The 24,807-nt window shown below is 50.7% G+C and overlaps 1 protein-coding gene across 2 annotated transcripts in view; it reads left to right on the top strand.

Moving 5' to 3' along the window:
* The first annotated feature begins 102 nt into the window (after nucleotides 1-102).
* RHEB (Ras homolog, mTORC1 binding) overlaps nucleotides 103-24,807 on the top strand; it is a 37,011-nt gene continuing 12,306 nt past the window's right edge. The window contains exons 1-2 of one of the 2 annotated variants that reach the window (XM_053926328.2): nucleotides 123-510; nucleotides 19,562-19,633. In XM_053926328.2, coding sequence (XP_053782303.1) covers nucleotides 459-510; nucleotides 19,562-19,633 — 124 coding nt within the window. In that variant the 5' untranslated portion in view covers nucleotides 123-458. Of the gene's footprint in view, nucleotides 511-19,561; nucleotides 19,634-24,807 lie in introns of both variants that reach the window. The other variant, XM_053926330.2, reaches the window with a different exon arrangement.

Genomic DNA, 24,807 nt, shown 5'->3' with positions numbered 1-24,807 from the left:
GGCGGAAGTTGTCCAATCAGCGGTCTGGGAGAACTGGCGTAATTAAAAAGCGGCGGAAGGCGGTGGGTGGGTCATGACACAGCGAGTTTTAGTCGTGACTTTTCCGGAAGCGTCTCTGCGTCCCCTCTTTTCCCCTTTAAAGTAAAACGTCGTCCGACGTATTCCCGTGCGTTTCGGGGGCCGGAGCGGCCGCCGTGGCGGGGAGGGCGGTGCTGACGCGGGCCGCGAGAGGGAGGGAGGGGCCGGCGGCAGCGGGCGATCACGTGGGTGTGTTTGGGGGTGGGGCCGCGCGGCGGTTCCGGGCGGTTGGGCGCGCGAGCTCAGAGCGGAGGCAGCCGCGCCCGCCCGCCCCGCCCCTGGATGCCGCTCTGCCCCGGCGCGGCCGCCGATCGCAGCGAAGGAGGCACCGCCGCCGCCGCGGTTGATGTGGTTGGCCCGGGGCTGAGGAGGCCGCCAAGATGCCGCAGTCCAAGTCCCGGAAGATCGCGATCCTGGGCTACCGGTCTGTGGGTGAGTGACGGACGCCGTGCGGCCTCCTAGCGCCCGGGCCCAGCCTCGCCTGGGCGCCGGACTCCGCGGGCCCGGCCAAGTTTGGGGCCGGCGCGGCCATGTGGCGGCCGCGCGTTTCGTAACCAGCCGCCCGCCGCCGTCACCTCCATTTTGAGCGGAGGCGGCGACGAGGCCGGGCCCCGCGGGGCGTCCGGGGCGCGGGAGGACGAGTCTGGGGAGGCCGCGGACCCATGGGGAGTTGGGTTCAGGCCGGGCCCGGGGTGGCGCCGGAGGGGTCTCCTGCTCTACCGGAACGACCGTAGGGCACCCGGGAGAGGGGGGGGTCGCACCTGTCTCCCCGCCTTTGCGCGGCTCGCTGTCTTCCTCGCTGCTAAGCAGCCTTTCCGCCCCAAATTAAATCAGGTCCGTGGGATTTTAACAAAGGAAACAGCACTGGGTTTTTTTTTTTTTTCCCCATCCGTGGTAAAGTTCAGCTTTTGAAAGGAAATTGGGGACCTATAGGACGTTTGGCTACTGAGGGCACGTTTCCTACGGAGAAATCTAAAAGCCCCCAGATGCTGCCAGCGACCAAAGTAGGAAGGCAGGGGAAAATAAATTTCTGATGTCTGCGTGTCCTATTTTTCTTCGGGAAAAAAATAAGGTCAGGTTCTTGTAACCAGGCTGTTAAAGTAATTCAAAAGTTTGTTTTGTATCGGGTTTTTTTTTTCCCCCAAGAGGTTGACATATTTGAAACTTAGTGTCAGTCGCCTCTTTGCCGACCCGAAGTGATCTTTGGTGGGGTGCGGGGTGGACACGGTGCCCCCCCCCCAAAAAAAAGTGAGAAGGCAGAACCGTTGAACTTGAAGCCATGCTTCAGGATGAGGCTTTGTTGTCTTTGAAAACCAGAAGCCTTTCAGCTTGTGTCGGTTTTAAGAAGTAAGTGTCTAAGGAAAGTGTGCGCTTGACCGCAGTGGGAGGAAGGAGGTGAAAGCGAGGCTGGGGTTCTTGTGGCCGCAGAAGGTAACAGTAACTGCCGTGGGAAGAAGGCTCGTGGCCGCCTGCAGCTCCCTGGAAGACTCCCCGACTCCACTTTAAGTTCTGCTTCCTCCCCGACGCCACGCCCCATTTTCCACCACCGGTGCCAGGGTCTGCTCTTTGACCAAGATCGGCTGCGGCCTGCTTACTCACCCTTTTATCATCTCTCTCCAAAGTGCTGGGAAGGGGGGTGGTAAGGTGCTTGTGTAGAGATAGGAGGTTCCAAGAGTCCTGGGAGTAAGTCTTGTGTGGCGCAGCGCCAAAGCACAGGTACTGTGGGGAAGGGGAGGTGACAGCCCCAACAGCTGCCGGGGAAAGTGCCCCTGCAGCAGAGCGAGGCTTTTGAAGTCACTGACAGTCCGCTCCCCAGTGCCCATGTGGAGCCCGGCAGTCACCCTTGATTGGCAGCCTGAGTGACCCAGCACTGGCTTGTGGGCAGCTCTGGGTCCTCCTGTGCATTTTGAAGAGTGGGGCCGGGACCTGTCCTGCCTGCTCCTAAGGGAGAGCAGTGTCTGAGTGACCAGGTCACACCTGATTTCCGCTCAGACGGCTGTCCCCAGCAGCCTGACTGACTCACCCCTTGAAGTTCTTGAGATGCTGATTCTGGTTTCCAGTGAGCAAGCCCAGTGTTTTATCACTCTTGTGCTAAAGAAGTTCTTTGTGTTTAATTGAAGTCCTCCTGTTTTATCTTCCTGGTAATGTCCCCCTGCTAGAGACCCAGATGTGACAGGTCACCCCTCTCAGCCTTCTGTTCCCAGACACTCAGTGTGAATTGCTGTTGGTTAAGCCACTGTTGCAAACAGCCCACACTGCGATGCAGTAAGTTCTAGTCCCTGTGTTCCGTGCCCTCGATACATCACAATCCCACTTCATTTTCTCTGTATTTATTTTCGAGTGTAGTGATAATAGAGTAAAGGGAGTTTGGAGAGGTCAGATTACTGCCAGTCTTTGCCTTTGGTTGTAAAGCCAGGGCACTTCGTAGTGTGTGGGGTCTCTTGGCTTGCTGGTCTGAGAAAAGGGAGAGTAATTCCCTGGCCCACGTACTAGCCACTCTTCGGAGGAGGGCTCGGTGTGGGACTTCCGGGAGCTCACGGCCGTGTGCTTGCAGACGCACTGTGCTGGAGGAATTTGAGCCTGTGTGTGTCCAGATTGTGCTGTTCGGTGATGTTAAGCTGTGGTGCCATGCGGACGGGGCAGAGCGGTGGGCAAAGGCACAACTAGAAAGTGTAGCTTTCTTCGAGTGTTCTCTTGGTTAAATATCTCATGCGTGACATGTGAGTACTTGTCACGCTACAGACTTTATTTTAAAATTTTGCCTGCAGATAAAACTACTAAATGTTAGGATTGTTTTACTACTTGGCTTTCAAATTTTGTATTTTTTTTTTAAACACAGACGAAACTTCCAGTAAGGAAAAGACAGTTCTCAGGTAATTTGTACAACTCCTTTTCTTTCCCCGAAGTACTTTTCCTGTTGTTTACAACGTTAAGCTTTTTAAGGACACGTCACCTATAACGCAGGCTGGCTTTCAGGGCATGCTTTGTGTTCATTGTCTCAGTGGTGGCGGGAGTGTCCCAGCTCCCTCATGCGCCCGTTGTTTCTGATGCAGACAGTGGTCCCACGGCAGGAGGTGACTCAGCTCGACCAAGCTGAAGTTGTAGTGTCGGGTGACTATCTTCAGGTACAATCTGGTGCGTCCTGCACTGGAGTTTTCTCCAGAGGCTCGGATACTCTAGTTCACCCTTAGCGCACAATCGAAGGTTGTTTGTCAGCCTCTGAGGTTGACGAGAGAGGGGGTCACAGGAACGCGAACAGTAACAAGAGAAAATGGAACAACTCTGGTTTGGTAAAAGGCAATTCAGCAAAAGTAACTCTGGTTATTACCTTGTAAATGTTTTAGATAGTAGGGAGGATGCAGCCTTTGATTGGGAGACTTCATAAGGGAAGGTACCATTAAATTTGTTCCAAGTAGAATACCATCCATTTGTGATCTGATATACTATTTTTAAATTACCCTTTTCTGACACATTTCATTGAAAAATTTAAAGGCAAAACATTGTTTGCCATTTATAAAATTTAGCATGTGAAATTGTATGTTCTAGTGCTTAACAACATTCTATAGTGGTCACCTTGTGTTAAAGCTTGAAATTAACCTCGCTCTCGCTCTCCCTCCCCCCCCCTTTTGGTATCATTCGTCGTTCTGTACAAGAGAATAATCAGAGCGTGCATTTGTGGTTATGACTCTTCAGTGCTGAGCGTTGCTTGACTGTCCCTGTAGGATCTGTTTATCCATATTTACCCTCGTGGCCCGGAAAGGAACTGTGCCCATCAGCAGGCACTCCCCGTGCTCCAGGGCCTTCAGCCCCCGGCATCCACACATCTGCTTTCAGTTTCTATGAATTTGCCTATTCCGGGCATTTTGTGTAAATGGAATCGTACATGCATGGCCTTTTGTGACTGGCATCTTTCACTCGACTTAATGTATTTTCAAGGTTCATCCAGGCTGTAGCATTTATCAGTAATTCATTCTTTTTTGTTGCCAAATAATGCTCTTGTTTTTTGAATATAACACAGTTTATTTCTGTATTCACCAACTGATGGACATGTGGGTAGTTTCTACATTTTGGCTATTATGCATAATGCTGTTAGGAACATTCCTGTACAGAGTTTTGTGTAAACGCATGTTTTCACTTGTCTTGGTTGTATTTCTAGGAGTGGAACTGCTGGGACACGTGGTAACTTTATGTTGAACATCTTGAGGAACTGTCGAACTGTTTTCCGAGGCAGCTGCACCATTTTACCCTCCATCCACCATTGAAATTGCTTTCAGTTTCCCCACAACCTCACCAACACCCGTTATCGGCTGTCTTTCATTCTAGTAGCTGTCCTGGGGCACGGAGTGGTATCATGTACATGATTTGCAAATAATTTCCATTCTGTGGGTGGTTTTTCACTTTCTTGGTGGAAATTTTTCCTTTCCTTCAAGCAAGAAGTTAAGTTTTTTATTTTATTTATTATTTACCTTTGAGAAAGAGACATCGATTTGTTGTTCCACTTATTTATGCATTCATTGGTTGCTTCTTGCATGTGCCTGAGTGGAGATCAAACCCGCAACATTTGAATGTATCATGACGATGCTCTAACCAACTGAATTGCTCAGCCAGGGCCAAAAACGCCTTAAATTTTAACAGAGTCTCAATTTCTTATTTTTTTATTTTGTCACTTGTGTTTTTGGTGTCCTGGCTAACCATTGCTCTATTCAAGGCCTTGTGTATTTCCTACTGCATTTTCTTCTAAACGTTTTATACTTTTAGCTTTTACATCTGGGTTTATGGTATATTGAGAGTTCATTTTCATGTATGATGGGAGATGGTACAACGTTATTCTTTTGCATGTGGATATCAAGTTGTCCCAGCCCTGTCTCTTAAAAGACTGTTTTTCCCTCATTAAATTGTCTTGGCGTCATTGTCAGAAACTGGGTGACCAGAAATGTGAGGGCTCATTTCTGGACTCTGCTCCTACGATCTGTCTGTCTGTCCGTACGCTAGTGCACACTGCCCAGTACTGCTGTCCTGCTTGCTGTAGTTTGTGGTGAGTTTCACAGAATAGGAAAGTGTGAGTCCTCTAACTTCACTGTTTTTTTAAGACCGTTTTGGCTCTACTGAGTTCCTACTATTTCCATATGAATTAAAATTCCTAAAAGATGAGCTTATCAATTTCTGCAAAAAAGCAGCTGGGATTTTGATAGGGTGTCTTACAGTTTTGCAAGTACCTTGAAATGTCCGATTTGAAAAACAGCTGGACTCTTGTATCTGCTTCTGAATTCATTTTATTGCAGTGTGATACTTTAATAAGTGTATCACCGGAGTCCAGCCTTGTGCAGGTACGCAGTTGGAAAGGGGGGTGTATTTTAATAGCTTCCGCAGCCAAGTGTTGGTGTTCTTTGATACTGACCAAAACCCCCCACGTGCTCAGCTCCCAGAGGTTAGTTGAAGCGTGGAATCTGAAATCATATGGATGAGTTTTCTGCCCTGCTACATTGAATTCTTTGGATTGTTTTGCACTTTGAATGGATCGTCTCCCCGTGCGTGGTTCTGTCACATCATACACTGATCATTTGGGAAATACTGGTCCACTTGTAGGTAGATCCTTCCACGTTCTGCCACATTTCAATATGTATTTTTAAAGTCATATTTTTTAATACCACCACCAGTCTCAGAAAAATCTAGATTTTGGGAAGCTGTTCCGCTCACTGTGAGTGATGCAAATTTCCAAACCTAATTTCCTCTTGAGAGTTTGAATTTGTTGGCAAAGTGCCAGCAGTTTGACTTGGAGCTACAGTCTCATTCCTTTCGTTTTCCAGAAAACGTCTGCCAGGGCCCCCGTCTGAAATAATGGTCGTTTGTCGGTCAGCCTTGAAAGTAAAAATGGCGTCCCGTGATAAAGCCGTATTTCCCATCGCTGCCCAGATCGCTGCCCAAACGGGCGCTCTGCCTCGGGCCCGCCGTCACGGTCAGTACGCGGCAGGACGCTCCGTGCGTTCCTACGTCCCATTTTGTCTTGCAGGGTACTAAAAAAATATGTTCTTAAGGGTCAGGGTTTAACAAAACTAATAATCTTACTGCCCTCAAGGACACTGTTAAGTGAAAATGGCTTTTTTTTTTCTTTTTAATGTGAGTGCCTGGCAGTGCAGAAGACAGTGACTTTCCTTGCAGTTTGTTCCCACCGCCTCTGTCGTGATTGGCGCCGGGGGCACCACGCTAGCAGTGTCACACACCATTGCTTTCTCACCCTCTCTTCTCATGCAAATACGAACATAGTGAAAAAGGCAGATAGCATCCGGGCATTTTTATGAAAATGGCTTTGCCCTCCTAAGCCCTCTGAAAAGGTCTCAAGGACCCCCAGAATTTGGCAGGCTGCACCTTTAAGAACCATGGAACTGTGGTGTCTAGATGCTTGCTAGCTGTTGAAGAGAGTTGGATCCACATGAGGTGCATCCGAGCTGCTGTTCAGGCCGCTTCCTAGCTGCTGTGGTCTTGGAGGAGCCTTCCTGAGGGCGAGAGGCCCCGCAGCATTGTGAGAGACGAGGATGGGGAGGCAGGAATAACTTGGCACACATGAGGACGGAAGGAAGCGGGGGTGGCTAGAGCATAATGAGGTGGGAGTAGGAAATGAAGCTGGGAAAGTAGTCGGAGCTGGATTCTGCAGGGCCTGGCAGGAGCTGCAGGGAATCCAGGGAGCAGCCGGCAAGGTGAGTCCCTAAAGCCTGGGGCGAGTTAGGGTATCTCCCGACCAGCTGACTTGGCCTCTGATGGCGGAGCAGTTTAGGGTGTGTTGTTTTTAACCTGGTGAGGACAAGGCTCCCCCCAAATAATAAAAGTCGCCTGGGGTAGCAGCATACGCAGGACCTGTAGACTGATACTGACATGGTTCAAACACAGATACCAGGATGTAGGTGAAAAGCAGCCCGATCACAAAGTGAGGAGTGGCCCTCTCCACCTGTGATCGTGAAGTCCGAGTGGACGCCACTTCCCTTATTAGTTTAGGGCCGGAGTAAGGAGTCAGCAGTTATAAGTTTTTGTGAGTAGGTTGTACTTAGTTATTTGAATGAATCAGAACTGAACTGGACATGACTGTGCAAGTTAAAGCATCATGAAATCTTCAGTGGCCACACTGAGGGAACCTTTGTTCTTGTTTCTAGTTTATCCTGAAATACCAAATTAAGTCTTAACGGTTGCCCGAGAGCTCGCTGCCGTAAACTGAGTGTGTATTGCGGGTGCCTTGACCGGGAACTGTTCAATTGATTTAGAAAGATAACTTACTATCTCAAAACCCAAAGGTCCTGGAATAGTATTTTAGTATTTTAATATTCTTAAACGTATGTTGGGATTCTGATGACCAAGAGCTCTGCGGACCCTGAGGACATGGGATTTGAAGTCTGAGTCGGTACTGGTGTAGTGCAAAGTGCTGGAAACCTTGCGTTGGGCTCTGCGGACATGTGGAAGTCGGGCCATTGAAGGGCCCTGATGACCTTAGCTCCTGCCTGCCCTTGGCTGGTGGTGTGACTGGGATATAACTGAGCTCCCCATACCACGCTGCCACCCCTCCCCTGTCTCTGTGGTGCTCGCCTTCAGAAAGACTGGGGCCGGGGCACTTGAAACAAATTGCTGTTTTAACAAGATGTGTGGTCCTTCGTTTTGCAAGATCAAAAGTTGAGTGTTGCCCTGGCTGGTGTGGCTCAGTGGACTGAATGCTGTCCCTGGAACCCGTAAGTCACTGGTTCGGTCCTCAGTCAGGGCCCCATTCCTAGGTTGCAAGCAGGGTCCCCAGTAGGGGGCGTTGGAGAGGCAACTGATTGATGTATCTCTCACATGTCGGATGTTTCTTTCCCTCTCTTGCTCTCTCCTTCCCCTCTCTAAAAATAAATAAAGTCTTTTTTTAAAAAAAGTTGAATGTTAGCTCCGATTTGTGAATGTGGAAACAAAGATGCTGCTTTCCCAGTTAGCACAGTTTTATGCAGTGGTGATGCTTTTCTGAGGCTTGTGTGCTTCAGATACGAATGCAGCTGGCTGGTGGTTGGCTTTCTTCAAATCTTGGTCACGTTTGGAATTTGTTTTTAAAGGGAATATTTTAAAATACAGGTTCTCTTTCTTTCTTGTTCATAACTTGAATGAGTGACTGAGTTAAAAACATAAATGGCAAAATTCAACCACGGTGGCTTTAACATCAGGATGGCAGTGGGTTCACAGTGACCTTGGCAACCTGGACGACGCACCAAAGTAAAATATGACACTCCGTGGCGTGAGTGGAAGTGGGAAGACACTTGGACTTCCCGGTCTGTCTGCTAGGAAGTGACTGGATGCAGTGTGGAGAATTTCCGGCCTGGTTCGAACGGCCTCGGGTGCACCAGGGGCTGAGATCAGCATGCTGCGTGTCCAGAGCACCCCAGAGCTTGCTCTGGGGAGCAGGAGGGCCGCAGCAAGACAGGCCACACACAGAAAGCCCTGTGTTTACGTTTCCGAAGAACATCCCCACCCCCCCTCGCCCCATCCCACCCCCACCCCCCTGTGCAGACAGCCTGAGAGACCTGGATTGGGTTTCCGAACGATCTCGTTGGCCCTGTTCTCGATGTGAACTCCGAATGGCTACCTGGCAGGCATTCTCTCCAGTCTGGGTGGCGCATGCTGAGGAGCGTTGCCAGCTTAGGGTAGCAGTTCTTACCTGGGAATTCATGAGCTTTCTCGGAGACCTGTGCAGATTTGGGGGGAAGACTCGAGGGCTTTTACCATCGGTCTGCCCAAAGGATTCCAGCCCCCCAAACGACTGAATTGCTGAAATGACTGGTTGAGGAGGACAGCGTGTGGATTAAAGGTCACGAGTTCACTACTGTGTCCCAGGCCCGGTACGCTTAGTCCCAAAGGCGAGAGCAGTATTGGCCCCTGCCTCAGGGAGCTTCCATCCGGAAAAGAGCCACCCTAAACAGTTACTGCTCCTAGTAAGCATGATGGCTGGTGTGGGCACCCTTGAGCCCTGGGAGGTAGGGACTGTTTTATGCCTGTCTTGTAGGTGGGGCAACGGAGCCACAGGAAGGGCGAGTAGTTTGGCCTAGGCCAGTGGGGGCGTGGCTGAGCCAGGATTTGAGTTGAAGCGGGGCTCCAGGGCTAGCACTCTGTAACGCACGTTCTTATTTTAAAACGTTGGGGTAAATGCTTTGAGAGGAATAGTCCAGGGGCCAGCTACCAGAGCTGTGGGTGGGGTGGGAGACTTGGCCCTAGGAAGCTGTCCTGAAAGCTGGACTCGGCAGGCAGAGGGTGGGGAGATGGGGGCGGAAGGGCAGGACCTCCCAGCAGAGAGGAGCCGCACGTGTAGACGTCCGAGGGGTGAGACAGGGCTGGCACTTGGGAGGAGCGGAGAAGAGGCTGTTTGTCTGGGTTGGTGGACGAGGAGAGGGGTGAGATGTGAGCACGAGGGGGCCCAGTGGGCCAGCTGCCCACCCAGAGCAGCCTGGGGTGCCCTGTCGGAAGGGTTATCCTTTTCCCCAGAAGCGGTAGAAAGTCACTGAAGGGCTTTAAGCAGCAAATAAGACGATTGTCTGTACCGGGATTGACAGGCTTGTTCTGTAAAAGACCAGATAGCAAATAGATACATAGGCTGCGTGGCCTCTGTCGCAAATACTCACTTCAGCGGTTCCAGATGACACAGGAACAAATGGACGTGGCTGTGTGCCAGTAAAACTTTATTTATGGACATTGACGTTAATGTCACTGAGTTTTCACATGGCATGAAATGCTATTGATTCTTTTCAACCATGTAAAGATGTAAAAACCACTCTTATTCTTAGCTCATAGGCTGTGCCCTTTTGGCCCTGGTCTGTAGTTTGCTGATCCTGTTTTAAGTCTTAAGAGGGCCCTTCCCACTGCTCTGTGCAGGGGATGAGGGCCGTCAGGGAAGGAAGTGGGAAGTCAGCCGTGTACTGAAGTTCACCATCAAGGCACCATGGGCTGGGGCGGTGCTGTGAGATGAGGCAGAGGCAGACTGGGACGTAGAGGAAGAAGGGGTAGACTTTGTGAGGTGGGAGATGCTGGGGATATCTTCAGGTGGTCGGCATGAGTGCCCAAGTGGGTAATGGCGCCAGTGGCTAAAATGAGAGATGGTAGAAAAGGACCAGGATTTGGGGTGGCCCACCTGCCAGGTCCACGCACTTGCCTTGTCGTCCTTGTGGTCCTACAGACAGGTGGCTGCTCCTGCAGCTGGGCTTCTGGGGGTGTGCCGCCCGTAGTTCCCATGTTACCCGAGTGTCTGCTCAACACACTCTGGTACTGCAGGGTTGTTTCCCTGTTGCCTTGGAAACCAAGGAGGTTGTAAGACCTGCTTGGCCCCACACACTGCCACTCCACTAGGAAGGCTGCTGAGGATCCCCATTTGATGCAGGAGGATTCCGCTTTCCTGCTTGGGGAGAGGAGAGAGGGGTTCCATGTCTAGACCTTTTCATTCTGCTGGCTGCTACCAAAATGTGGGAGTGTATTTACTGGAATACATTGTTTCCTCTCTGACCGTGTGTGTTTCTGGATGGGCACTACCCTAAATAGTCGGACAGAGTGCGCCATCCTTTCATGTCTCGGACCCCTGTTTGTACCAGTGGGGCATCCTGGTGCCCGTCAGCTGCGCTGCAGAGCAGCTTCGTCCAGGAGGGATACAGTGCAAGCCACGCGGGGCATTGATAGTCTTCTGGTGGGCATGTTAAACAGGTCAAAAGAAGCATGTGGGATTGAACAATATAACTTACTCCAAAGTGTTACCATTTCAGTACGCAGTGTGTATTGGTATTTTTACATTTTTGAGGCCCAGTTTTCAGATCTCCTGTATGTTTCACACTGTGACGCAGCTCAGCTAGGATGGACCCCCTTTCAGGTGCTCACTGCCACAGGGGGCTGGTGGCTGCCCGCTGGTGCGTGCGCGTCAGTGAGTGGGCTCGGTGCAGATTGGGGGGAACTCCTGGAGAAATAATCTTTATGTAAGTAACCATTCGTGCTGACTGATGAGTGTGCTTTATTTGATCACTTTATTGTCCTAATTTCTTGTTATTACTAGTTTTGCTCAGTCTTAAATGTCATGCTCTTTAACATGTTAAAGAGCGTGTTAAAATTTTAGGGTTTGTCTCCTGTTTGCTTTTCTTCAGCGCTCTCCCACCCCAACCCCCAGCCTTCTCCCCACTTGTGGCCACAAATCTAGCACAATTCATTCCTTATTGTTGCCAAATACTGAATTTCCTGGAATTTACCAGGTCTGTCCCCTTGCCTTCCAGCTCGGCTTTACGTGGTCCTGTAGCAACGAACACCGCACTTAACCAGCCTCGGGGAAGAGAGTTTCCGGGCTGTTCTTGGCAGCGCTTGTTTTCCTGTAGCTCGGTTACCCTGACAGTCCGCATTTTTTCATTTACATAACTCAGACCATCGCGTGGCAAACTCGTATTTCTCACGCTCAGAAGGGTGTGTGCGGAAGCGCAGTGCTTGGCGGTAGCAGGCACGCAGCAGGCATTTGAACGAGTGCTCGCTTTATGGACCGATTTTACTCAGTTAGTCTTCACCTTGTCTTTGTCATAGTAATTGCGCCTTGGGGGTCAGTCTCTCTCTCTCGCCCCTAGATATCTGTTTTTAAAAAATTGGGAAAGGGGTGTGAGAAAGAATAAGATGATGTTGACTCTGCTTCACTCACAGATAGGCACAGCGAGAAAATTCAGGCAAAATGTTTTGTAAACTCTTAAAATGGGGTCTCACCTGTAGGTTGCGGTAAACAATGAAACTTTGGATTACCTGCCTCACATGCCCTCATGTGACTGCGTGTGGTAGAGATAGGAGTGGGGCTGTGTGTTGGAATCCTGGGAGGCACTGTTCAAGCGCACATAGGAACTCTTAACACACCCCTCTTAAATTAAATTAGAACGCCGGGGTGCCCTGACTGGTGTGGACACCCTCCCCTGAACTGAAAGGCCTCCAGTTTGATTCCCAGTCGGGGCACATGCCTGGGTTGCAGGCCAGGTCTGCGGCTGGGGGCGTGTGAGAGGCAACCGAGTAGTTTTTCTCTCCCTCTCTTTCTTCCTTTCTTCCCCTCTCTCTAAAAAGAAGTAAATAAATAAATAAAATCTTTAAAATGAAAAAACATCTGCCTCCTGGGGGGAAAAGATGCTGGGGTGAGTGCATTTTTCCGAAAGGCTGCCTTGGTAGCTCTGCCGTGTGTGTATAGTGCGTGCGTGCGTGTGACCCCGTCCCTCACGGAGCAGCCGCCACCCGTGCTGCTGTCAGCAGAGCCACACGTGTTTGTGGAAATGGGTGCCTCACATGGCGAGAGTGTCACGGGCAGTGCCGTCATGGACGGACACATTGGTGAGCTGGCGTGCAGTTCGTCAGTGCTCTGGCTCTGTTGTTGGTGACGATACATCCCGGGCTCAGTCCACTGGGGACCCAGCCTGCCGGTCGCAAACCTGACCACGCATGGATGTCCGCTCTGTCGGTGGCTCCCAGAGAAGAGCCTCCCTGCCCTCGTGCCGGTCCTGCGGCACTCCTGGACGGCAGGGTGCTGCTGCAGGGCTCACGGCATACAAGTCGGCAGCTTCTGTTTTTGAGCCATCCGGTAGGTCGGCCCAGGGGAGGCCGGCCCCGGCCACCGCCAGCTCAGGCCCCTATGGGGTGACTGCGAGGCCAGCAGAGGGCCCAGCCCAGCACAGCCTGCAGAATCGGGAGCAGTTGAAGTCTGGGGCAGTTTGCCACCCAGCAGTGGAGAAAGAAAACTGTTTTCTGCTTCGGGAGGAGTATATTTATTGACTTTTGTGTTATTTTGAGGGCTTAGCTAAAATAGTTGTTACTATATATCATTTCCATAGATTTCGGATTAGTTAGAATCATTAGAACGCATTTTTCTCCTAAGCGTATTATATTTGTCTTAAGAACATCACTGATAACTGTATGGAGGACTTACTACAACCAGATATTCTACGTGCATGTTCATTTGACCCTCACGGCCACCTGTAAGGTAGATGCTGTTATGACCTCCGTTTTCCAAACGAGTGGACTCAGTCCAGCTGCCTGCAGCCATGTAGCTGATCGTCGCCATCCTGTTCTGCTTAGTAAAAAGTAGTAGATATCTCGTCTTCCTTTTTTTACACTGTTTTGTTGAGGTGTGATTTATGTGGAGTGAAGCCTGACTCTCCGCATGAATCCCTTTCTCCCAGCGGAGGGGAGGGTCCTTCCAGGGGGAGGTCGGTTGCGTTGCACTGACACCTTTTCCAGGACCACCCCGGGACTGGATTTCGGTCAGCGTCTCTGGACTCGAGGTGAGCTGTGTGGATCGTAATTAGGAAAAAGCCTCACCGACATCGGCGTGCGGCACTGGGGTGTAATAACCACTTGCTGACCGCGCACCAGGTGCCAGGTGCCGGGCCTCCTGTTGGCGGTTTCGTGTGGTCATCACCAGCCGGGAGGGTCCGAGGCCCGGGGGTCGCCTCCAGATACACAGCTGGGGTCACGGACCCTGAGCCTCCCTCCACTGCGGTGTACACTGTAATGGCTGCATTTACTCGCTTCTGCGACGCTGGTTGTTTCTGTTGTGCTGTTTCTGAAGCCCAGGTGTACTCTGATTTGAATTTACTGGGTGTTCTCAGTGGCCCCTGCTCCCCAGAGCCGCCGGGACCACAGGGACATGTCCCAGAATACAGAGTCGGAAGGTCATTTTTATGTGGTGAATACTTTTTGCCCTGTGAAGATTACCACAGATTACTCCCTTATGTCCTTGAAATGGGTGCTGGTCTGTATTGTACGTCAAATGTCAGTGTCACCAGGGACCTTGGTAGAAATGGGACACCCTGCACCCTCTGTTTACCCAGCACTGTGTGTCCCCAAAGGCTTCTCTGGCCAGGGTCTGCTCACTCCTCTGTGGTCGGAGTGCTGCGAGTCGTGGGGGCTCCGATGTGTCTCCGTGGGCGCGTCCCACTTGCATCAGTAGGCTGGGGCTTTGAGTGACTGAGGTTGTTGCTGTAGAGTGCACCCGTGTGCGTGGTCAGGCACGTGCACCCACCCGCTGCAGTGCCCAGCGAGACCTCGCTGCAGCTCGGAGAGCAGAGGGGGACTTTGAGAGACACTTGAGTGTTGCAGAGGCACTGTTAACAAAGCACACGGGGTGGGGTAAACCAGTGGGGAGACTGAGAAGAATCTGTTCGTGACTCTCAGGAGGGAGGGAGATTTAGAGGAGACCGGGAGGGAATGGCGTCTCAAGGACGGGGCTAGAGCAGTTTTTGTGGGAAAAAGGTGTGCTGCCTTCTTCCTCCTGTGACACGTGGGAGCCCGGGGAGAGGGCCAGGCGGGACTCTGCAAGGAGGCCAGACTAGGGTGCATACAGCAGGTGACCTCTGAGGTTAGGCACCCCCTACCTCTTAGTCATGGCTTTATCCCCATCCTGGTCCAGGTGAGGTGTTCTTTCAGTGCTTAAGGTCTGAGATGCTGGAAGGCACAGAGAACTGGGGGGACACCCTGGAGGTGGGAGGAAATTAGGGCGATCCATTAAATTTGAACTTTGCCTGAGAGCAGTGGTCGATAAACTTTAGTGGGGGGGGGGGTGTTAACGCTCCCGTCCTGTAGGTGTGGTTGGTACTCAAGGTTTTGTAGTAAGTCAGCCTGTGGCGCCGTGGGAAAGGAGCCACAGAGAGGGCTCCTAGGAAGTGAGGGTGTGGTGGGGGTGCTTGACAGCCACCCCCCAACCTGCATGGTCATAGGACTTCCTGCAGACAGGCTCACCAAAGCAGGTGATTAAATTAAGGTCGCTGAATTTATCGGGGGGCCCAGAAAAAGGAAATGGTGATTCTTATGAAAGACTATGAACAGTGATTTATCTTGGGGCGTAAACCGATAGGGAAGGAAGTGGTGGAGATGGGAGACTTGGGGTATAATTGTTTGGAGTACTGTATTTGTAACCCTTTTCACTGTAGCCTGCAGTGAGAAATACATTTTCCTCGCTACCCAGTCACTAACGTGTGAGTAACTGGGAAGTTTCATGTTTCCATTCCACCCTGGTGTTCCTGCTCTGAAGACAGTGCTGCTGGCCTTAGCACAGTGTGTGGATTTCGTGACCTGGCGGGACAGCGTTGCTTCCAGAGACGGTCCGGTTGAGCCGCTGGGAGTCAGAAAGTGAGGGCGCTGGCTGCTCACTGATTGGTGTGCGGCAGGGGCAGGTATTGGAGGTGGATTCCCCCAGGTGGTAATCACACCCTGGTGCGCTCCTGCGGCGTGGGGACAGTGGTTGGCGGCAAGACCCTCGAGCTTTGAAGCCGAACTGTTAGCTTGTGTACGTGGCCCTCAGAGTTGTGTGAGGCGATGTGAAGAATTTGAGGTGAAAACGAAAGCAGTCCTCAGAACGGGCTGTGTCCCAGCTGCATGGCAGTGGTCTGGACGGACCGGTCACTACACCGAAACCTGCTCCTCCCCATTGTGTCCCTGGGACCAGGGGCGTGTGCGCTGCTCCAGAGCAGGTGGGTGTGAAGGAGAGGTGGGGTCATGTGCAAGTCAGTTTCTTTTTAGGAGAAGCAACATGAGAACCAGTTCAAAATTCATCTGAAAGACACTAAAATGTGTTATGTAAACAGCACCCATTTTGCAGCGAGGTGAAGGATGAGACTTAGTCAGCAGCCTTGGAAGTATGTCTCTGTAATGACGGCGCCGGGGGAAAGGTTGCTGTGCCATGTCGCCATTGTGAAAGCACCGGAGCCGCTGTTGTGACCTGCTGCAAGTTCGGGTGGAACTTTCATATAGTGATCCCTGCGGCTTTTAAAGTGAGGGTTGTTCGCAGCCTGGAGGGAGAGTATGTGGAAGTCAGTGTGGGTGCTGGGTCACATTCTTCTCAGACCTTTCCTGATGGCGCGCCCTGTCCTCGCACGAGGGATCTGTCTCTGTGCGCTGACGTGCACGCCCTTGCACACATGTTACGTTTCAGCTCGCCGGGGTCACTCTGTTGGCGTTGCACCGTGTTCCGTCTGTTCGTCGTGTCATGTTGTCCTGTCCTGTCCTGTCCCGTCCCTGTCTCCCCCCCCAACCCCCACCCCCGGCCCCCATCACCCGTCAAACAGGCTCACAGGCCTCCGTGGGCGTGGCTGAAACACCTTCAGGAAATCTTTGGTGTCTAGGATGTGAATTCAACAAGAACAAAGGCCCAAGTAAATGAATGCTTGAGGTGGTTACTGGGGGAAATGCAGAAGGTGATCAAGTGAAGAACATAATTTGCTGAAGGGTCGACCGGGCCTTTTGTAGCTGCCAGCGGGCTGCACTGGCCAAAGGAGCCGAATTGCTGCTTCAGAGGGTGAGGACGGCCCTTACAGCCAGGAATTACGAGACCCGCAGCTGTGAACACCAGGAGCAGTGGGGTTTGTTTGCCAAGATTCGTTATTGTGCAGTGCTGACTTGCAAAGATTTCAACACTAGTTGCCTAATAATTCTACTTCTAATGGAAACAGCAGAAAACCACCATCATGTCAGCAACTGTAGCCTTCCTGTCCCTTTTCAATTTAAGTAATTAATGATCTCCCCAAAGGGGAGAGTCCAAGTGGAGAAGAGGCCCCAGGCAGACCGGGCTTTTCTCAGTCCCGCCCCTGCTAGCAGTGAGCTCTTTCTCCCAGGACCCTGTGACCCAGAGGTCCAGCTTGCTCCTGCGGACCGGGCCCTCGGTCCCAGTGTCCCAGTCACTCCTGAGGGCGAGAGCTGCCTGTCAGCCCCATTGGGATTTGGGTTGGACTACATCGCTGCTTTTGCCGGAAGGATTGCTTGTGTTTTCAAGTGTGAGCTAGCCCGTCATATAATGTCTGCCCCTTGTGACGCAAAGGAGCAACTCTCTCTGGGTGTGCACCAGCAAGTGTGTTTACACGTGTCCGCTCGTGAGCTGTAACTCCATTCTTCCCATGCTGTCTTGTTCGGTGCCTTTTCTATTGGCCTAAATTCCATGCCCTCCCTCCAAGGGCTCTGCTCCCCTCCCCGCTTCCCCCCTGCAGGCATAGCTGGGGAGACTTTCCCCAGTGCCAGTTCACGTCCAGTCCACTGGTTCCTACTGGCTTCTCTCCCCTTTGGGGGAGTTCATCACGTACGCCACACTCAGTGCCTTTCGTCACATATTTAATCCAGGTCTGCTTCCACAAATGTTACTAAAATCTTTTAAATGCCGTTCTTTTTACCTTTGCTCATTTATCTATAGGGAGAAATTCTTTTCTTCCTTCTCTTCTTTCCCTGTGTAAGCTCCCCGCCCCCACCCCTGCAAAAACATCTTATCCTAAGGGACTCAAAAGCCCAGCAAAGTGCAGAGTGCCTGGACGTTCTTCAGAAGCCCTAAAGAAGTTTCTGTTCTTTCTTCCTAGTTAAATGTCTTTTGCTTCAAGCAATAGCATTCGATGTAAATAAGAATTTTCTTATTCTTTAAAATGTTTCAGTTTTTGCTGACATAAAACAGGTTTTTTTATTGCTATTTTCATTACATAAAACAGTTTTCTGTATTTTGAGCTAAATGCATCTTTGTGAGCTAGGTTATGTAACAGGGTTTCTTTTGAACACAGTCGTTCGCAATGTGTGCGGTTCCTAGACACTGCTGTAGCCGGTACCGCGTGCAGGCCCCCGCCTGGGTACGGGTTCGTGCCACGAAGTTGCTTCTTAATTTCTGTCCACCTGTTTCTTAGTCACATTTATAAAGTTAAGATCTTCTGCAGCCTCTGAGCGCATGCGAGTGCCCTGTGGGGGTCTGAGCTTGAATTTCATTCATTTGTTCAGAAACCCAAGTGTCTGCAGGGTCTCCAAAGACTAATGAAGGTCAAGTCCAGCTAAGTTCAAGCACTAGAAGAATACAACACAGTGGTATGATAGAGTGATGTTGGGGAGGGGTGCCACCTTCCATGGGGTAGTTTTAGCGATGGCTTCTCCAAAGAAGGGACATTTGAGCGCAGACCAGAATAATGACAAAAGTGAGTCATACTCTCAAAGATCGCAGGGGAAGGGAGGGAGCGGCTAGAACAAAGGTGCTGAGGTTGGTGGGAAGCCGCCTGGGGCTGAAGGGCGTGGCTGGAGCCAGGGAAGGGGCCCGTGGGGGGCGTAGCGGATGAGGTTGGGGTGGGGGGGCGTGTGCAGGCAGGGCCTGTCCCTGTGGGCCCTGGTTCGGAGTTGGGAATTTAGTCTAATCACAATGAGGGTTTTCAGCAGGTATGGAGTAACGTGTAATTTTTAAGACTTCCCTCGTCGGCTGCCTTGTAGAGAGCGATCTCAGTGGTCAGTACGCTGGCGACACTTGAACTTTGTGTTTAGCCGCTCGTGGGGTGTAAGTAATGAGCCTACCAACCTGGAAATTTTCTGGTTGTCTCCCAGCAGCTCCCACCTTTCAGCCAGCTTATTACCGGGTTTTACCGTGTATAATGCGCACTTTTTGCCCAAATTTTTGAGGGAAAATAAGGATGCGCATTATACACAAGTGGTGCCTGGATACCTTTTATCTGTTCTTGTGTTTGTAATTATTTGTTACATAAAATTTCTTGTACCATGATGTGTTCAAAAATAAATGCTAAAGTTCCTTTATAATACAAAAAAAAAAAAGGTATCTCGGTATAAATAAATAATTAAAAACAAAAGCATTTTCCCTGAAAGTTTGGGTCCAAAACATGGGTGTGCATTATACACGGCCAAAAATACAGTGGTTGGTAAATTTCTAAGTGTAAGGGGATGGCCTTTGGTGTGAAAACCTGTGCCCCCTGTGAACTGCACCTCTCCGTGGTTTCAGGGAGGCCCTCAGACTGGAAGCCCAGGAGTGTGGGACTCAAGTTAGCAATCCGCCCCCATCTTCGGCTCTGCCTGCAGGTCCCTGAGATGGAGGTGGGTGGAGCAGCACGTGTGTGAGTTAACAGCGCTGCTCCAAGCGTGAGCCGGAGAGGGAAGGGTTGGGAGGGTGCCGCTTCCTGCTTCCTGGTGATGAAACAGTCTGTCTGGCGCTGTTTCTTCCCAGGGAGCCCTGCCCCAAAGCCCTCCGGTAGGAGTGTACATGGCCCGTGGTGGGTGAGAGCACAGGCTCGGGGCTCACGGTGGCTCTGTGAGTGAGTCCCAACCATTTCTTACCTGCCTGATGGGTGCAGGGCCCTGGGTCCTGGGTGAGGGGCAGCCGTATGGGAAAACATCCAAAGAAGCAAGTCATGTTTTACTGATTTCCATGTTACAGTTAATAGTCAGATTTCGAGGACCCCACAGGAAGCCAGCTCAGCGCAGACCTTATTTAAGAGTTGTTCGCCTTCAACAGAAAGTGCCATGTGCCTGTTGGTTGGTGATATTTGTTAATGTCACAAAAGCATTTTAATTCATAAGAGTTTATTTTGACAGGAATTTTGAAATTGCCTAAATGGCAATTAAAGGAATGTTTTCTGATTCCAATAGTTTGAGTCTCTTCATCTGTTACAGTGCGGTGTTTTGTAAAATAGCAGAACTAAAATTTTCACCTTGATAATGCTAGTGCAGTCTGAACCGTCGCTCTCTCTTCCAGGGAAATCCTCGTTGACGATTCAGTTTGTGGAAGGCCAGTTTGTTGACTCCTACGACCCAACCATAGAGAACAGTAAGTACTGTTTTCAAGATCGATAAACTGGGACGCCCTCCTTTTGCGAACAGACGGCCTTGGTGTGGTTTTGGAGGTTTTGATTGCAGGGGCTATTCGGTTAGACCTATAGGTCACTCACAGGGGTCCCAAAAAAGCTTCCAGAAACTTTACCCACTTTACAGTCAAAGATTTTTTTATTCCTCATCCAGATCCTGCCATCCAGAAATTGTTACTCACCTCCACAGGAATCCAGAGTCCAGTGTGGGAACCCCTGTTCCACACTGCGCTTCAGGGACACAGAGGGCAGCCTTTCTTCTTCTTCCTCGTTTTCCTCTTCTTCCTCTCCTTCCTCTCGCCACGTCTGTGCCATGTTCAGCAACAGCACCAAAGACCAGAACCAGCCATGAAATGGACCATTCACCTGGTCCATTTCCAGTGCATGGTTTCAGAATCTCCTTGAAGGACGATTCTAGAGACAAGTCTTGGTTCTGGGGGTCACGGGGAGAATCTGAGGCACTTCCATCCAGGGAGGTTGCTTGTTCGAAGCTGGTTTCAGGCCCTCTGAGAACCCCGCTCGCCTGGCACCAGTCTTCTCAGACCGGTGACCCCAGGGCTTATGTGGGGCTTGTCACCGGGAGCAGGCGGGTTTTAGCGTGGCTTCATCAGAGCCTGAGTGGCTTGCTAGACGTGAAGCCTGCCTGATGGCCAGGCTCACGAGGTGAGACGGCTAGACTCGCAGACCCCACCTGCCCAAAGCTCGCAAGAGAGACTTAAGAGGCTCACCACAGGGGGAATGGACAGCCTTCAACCTGCAGGCCAAGTCGGCCCACAAGCTAAGTAAGGTTTTGACATTTTTAATATTCAAAAAGAGTCAGAAGAAGAATGTTCGTGACATGGAACTCTCATGTTGGCGTCCGCGAATAAAGTTTGACTGGAACACAGCTGTGCTCATTCACGTGCATCTGTCTGTCTGCAGCCGCTTTTTCCTCCACAGCGGTGGGGTTGAAGGTCATCCGCGGCCCACAGAGCCTGAAATACTCACTCTCTGGCCCTTTCCAGGAAAAGTTTGCTGACCTCTGGCTCAGAGTCCCCGGCTGTCTTTCTGCCCCAGTTTGCTGGTAGCGGGAGGAAACCTGTCAGTTGCTGACCCAACCAGGAAGACACGTGTTTGAGAGGAACCTCTGCCTTCTCCGGAAGGAGGGGTCCGATTGCCTCCTGTTGGTTTGCGTAGCATCGCAGAGTAGTAAGCCTCGTCCGTGTGAGGAGCAGATTCATCAGAGTTCTGGGTGCACAAGCTCGGTTATCTATCAGTTGGAATAAGAACACAAGGAAACCATGATTTTGGCCTTAATATTTGCTATACATAGCGACTTAGAACGTGGTGTCCTTAAAGAAATAAGGCTCTCTGGGAATGTTACTCATAGAACAGCAGAAGGTAGTTTTCATGGTAAGCTCTGCTTATAAAAGTGGTTTTTACAATTGTGTGTCATTGTGCCATTTGAAGTTGCGTTGGAAGGAAAGTCATGGTGTTACGTGTGAAATGCACCTTCCTTTTATGTAAGTAATGGGTCAGACAGAAGTGCAACTTCGTACCGTGATACTGTCTTAGAAACAGTGCAGTGGCCCTACTTCAAAGGCTGTGGACATATCTTCAGTCCTGTTGTCAATGCTTTTCTACCTAATAGTGTTTCAGTCTCAGGAGTGAGTCCATTGCAAGTCTTCAGGCAAGCGCAGAAACGAGTATCAGCGTGTATGAGCCCCTTAAAAGTTCCTGAGCGTATTCAGACGTCAGACTGCTTCCCAAGCTTCTGGCAGTAACACGGGGCAGGAGCCCTTCCTCCACCCTTCCCGACTGTTCAGTAGAAAAACATCGTTCAGTGGTAATAGGGAATCAGAGAGGAATGGAATGGGCGTCGTAAACGTGTTGTTAGCAACATAAATGAATGGATGGCTTTCTGGTTCTAGAAAACAGGGCACTCTGTAGATCTGGAAATGATCCAATAATTATTTTACACTTAACTCTAACATAGAACAGGGTGTCGATAGCAGGCAGGCAGTGGTGACACATTTCTGTGAAGTGTCACTGCAAAAGCAAAAATCCTGGGGCTGTGTCATCATCTGTTAATGCTGTGCGCTTGTGGTGGGCGACCAGTAGCACCCCCTGTGCAGCCGTGCCTGTGTGTGTGCTGCCGTGGGACTCTTGACAACTCACCAGCGAGACCGGCATGGGGGTGCGGCACGGCAGGTCGTGACTTATGGAGGAGTGGCAGCGCCCGGCTTCTGCCCTCTCAGTGTAGGGCTCCCGGTGAGCTCCCGGCGCTGCCCGGCAGATTGGGAGGTCGGGTCTGGGGTGTCGTGTGGTGGGCAGGCTGCCCAGTAGGACTTGAGTGAAGGGTTGGCCGTGCACACCGGTGTTGCAGGTCTTAGTTTGCGAATACCCAACCTTAGAAGTCTTCCGTCCCTTGCTTAGAAGTAGCTATTAGCCTGCTTAGAGGAGTTCTGGGATTGTAAGCTGGAAATTGGATTAATTTCTCCAGGGACTGGAAAGGGAGGGAGAAAGGGTTCAAGGAAAGTGCTGTCAGGGGAAAGCGGGCCTTCCATTCCTCCTCCAGCTCGCAGGAGAGCCCGCTCCCGGGCTGTGGGGTGACAGGCAGATCTCTGAGGACACTTCCCTCCTTCTGTAGTGACGCCGGGAGGCGCTTTTCCCAGGACAGATGGGAGAGCTTCCGTTTCATCTCACTGCGTCGTGTAGGAGGGTTCACATCCTTTTTGTGCGCAGGGGTATACTAAATGTTTGTTAATGTTTTTTCCTGTCTTACGTACAGCTGCATCTCCTGCCTTTTTGCTCCTACCTCCTAGTCTCCGAGGTTGACCCTCCATCGAGTTCCTGACCTGACCACACAGGGCTCCTGGGTGTCGTGTCTCACATCTCCGCCTCTGCCCCTCTGTCACTGTTGCAGTCCCCACCACTGGCCCGTGTCCACTTTGCTCTTCACAGCATAACCGGAGAGATCCTTGTACAACAGAGTGTGAATTGGATCAGGTCCCTCTACTGCTCACCACCCTTGATTTCCCAGTATATTCTGAATGAAAATCTGAAGTTCTGACCATGTCTTCTTTTTTTTTTCTTTTTTTTAACAAGGAAATTTTATTATTCAAACATGATATGAGACATCTGACCACAAAATTGATAAGTTTCCAGCAGGTCCCTAGCAATGTGTTTTGCGTACAGAGAGAGTAAAGCTATATAGTCTTTGCCCTTGAGAGAAAATAAGATTTTCTTTTATAGAAAGTGTTACAGAAAAACAATCCAAGGCAATGCATGTATTGATAGATGAACAGTATGGCAATGTGCCATTGTAATTTCCCAAGTTCATAAACACTTAAATTGGAGAACAAATGCTGGTATTTTGTTTTGCATAAATTTTTATGCTACTTCTTTCTAGGAATTATAGGACTGTACGATGGGCATTAATCATTTAAGCTCTTGCTCAAAGTATCTGAAACTCCATTTATATTAGACGATCTGTTAGGTTATACTCTTACTCTCTACCAAGTATGTCATGCAAAGTGATGCTCAAGAGAAATGTACACATCAAGAGTTAATATCCTTCCTTCCCATTTTTTGAAGAGACAGGTATTGAGGTCGTGTAATTCTTGAAGATCGCTGATCAGGAAGGTTTCCTTGGTGTTTAGACTGCCACATACATAGCGGTTCCACAGCATCAATATCTGGGGTTCTGTCTCCTCCTGTTACTCAGTTATCCCTGGTGCTCACTTACACGGTGATCTGACGGTCACAGTGTGGTTGCTCCGGCTCCATACCTGTGATCTTTGTGTGTATCCTATGACCTGTGTTGGATTTATATTGATATTGAAGCTGTTGCTCTCCATTAGGTGAGAGCTTGTGGTAATAGATGTTCCTATGCTCACCATTTTTAAAGAGTGTTGGGCAGAAAAGATACCGCCTTTCACAGGCTATCCTAGAGAGACCGCATCGTGAATAGGTAACGCCCCCTCGCGGCTGCTGATCAGATTCTGGTGCCCAAAGTCCAAGAATTGGTGTTGTGACAAGATTGTACTGACTTTTGTGCTTGCTCCAATTTGAGAAACGCTGCTCTAGAATTTTACAGTGTGGTTGGAGGACCTACTGCCTGAGATCATGTCTGACCATGTCTTCTAAGGCCTCCGGCTCCGCACCCTGTCTCCCGTCCCCCATCCCCACCCGCCATGCTCAGCCTCAGTGGCGCTGACCTTACTGGTTTTTCTCACAAAGCTTTCACGTGCTCCTCCACCTCTGCCTGGGTGCCCCTCCCAGAGAAGGCACCTGGCAACAGGTTCAAGTCCCCTGCTTCCTCCGCTGGGTGTCCGCTCACTGAGGTCAGGGACCACAGGGTCCCTGGCACCTAGTGGTGGTCGTAACAGGTGCTGGAGAAATACTTCTTTGGTGAATGAGTGGTGTTTGGGTAGATCATCTCGTTACAACATTACTGGATAACCACAATTACTTAGTTCTGATAGAGGGCTGCTGCTTTCTTCCTCACAGCGTTTTGTGTGTAATTTTCATCCAGTCTGAGCGCACGGGTGGGCCTCGTGGGAGGTGTGGGAGCAGCTTTCCACTCACGTGCCTCCTGGCTGCCCATGGCTGGCGCGATTGAAAGCACAGTAGGTGCCCTGGGCATCCCGAGCTCAGAGAGGTCCCAGTATGGAAAACACGCAGCAGGATTTTTTTCTTAGAATTATTTCTTTAAGTGATCATTTCCAGAAAGAGCGCGAGATTGCAGTCACGTGGAACAGCTGCTTGAGCAGTGTGGTCCCACGCCCCACCGAGCATGGGCGCGCTGGGCACACGCAGCACCGGGGCCGATCTGCGGGGTCACCACTTGTCTCCTCGCCGCCCTCCTGCCGCCTACGGTCGCTCGCAGTCTGTCATCTGTCTGGTCTTCCTTCCCTTTTGGCTGAGGGACAGAAGTGCGTGGGCGAGACTGTGCTGGCCAGCTCTGAGCAAGTCCGATGGGCGGCCAGCAGACGGAGACTCCTCGTGAGCCAAGGAGGCTGGGACGGGGTGCAGAAACCTGTTCCCATTTGGTTGTCAGGGTTCCAGATGGTTCTTTGTAATAGTCAGTCACTATTAATAGTTCTTTCCTCTTTTGTCTATATTTGCTTGAAGTCTGTCTCCTTAAAATTCTGAG

Source organism: Desmodus rotundus, chromosome 6 (genome assembly GCF_022682495.2).
Source record: "Desmodus rotundus isolate HL8 chromosome 6, HLdesRot8A.1, whole genome shotgun sequence".
Classification (NCBI taxonomy): Eukaryota; Metazoa; Chordata; class Mammalia; order Chiroptera; family Phyllostomidae; genus Desmodus; species Desmodus rotundus.
This window is presented reverse-complemented; position numbering and strand designations above follow the sequence as displayed.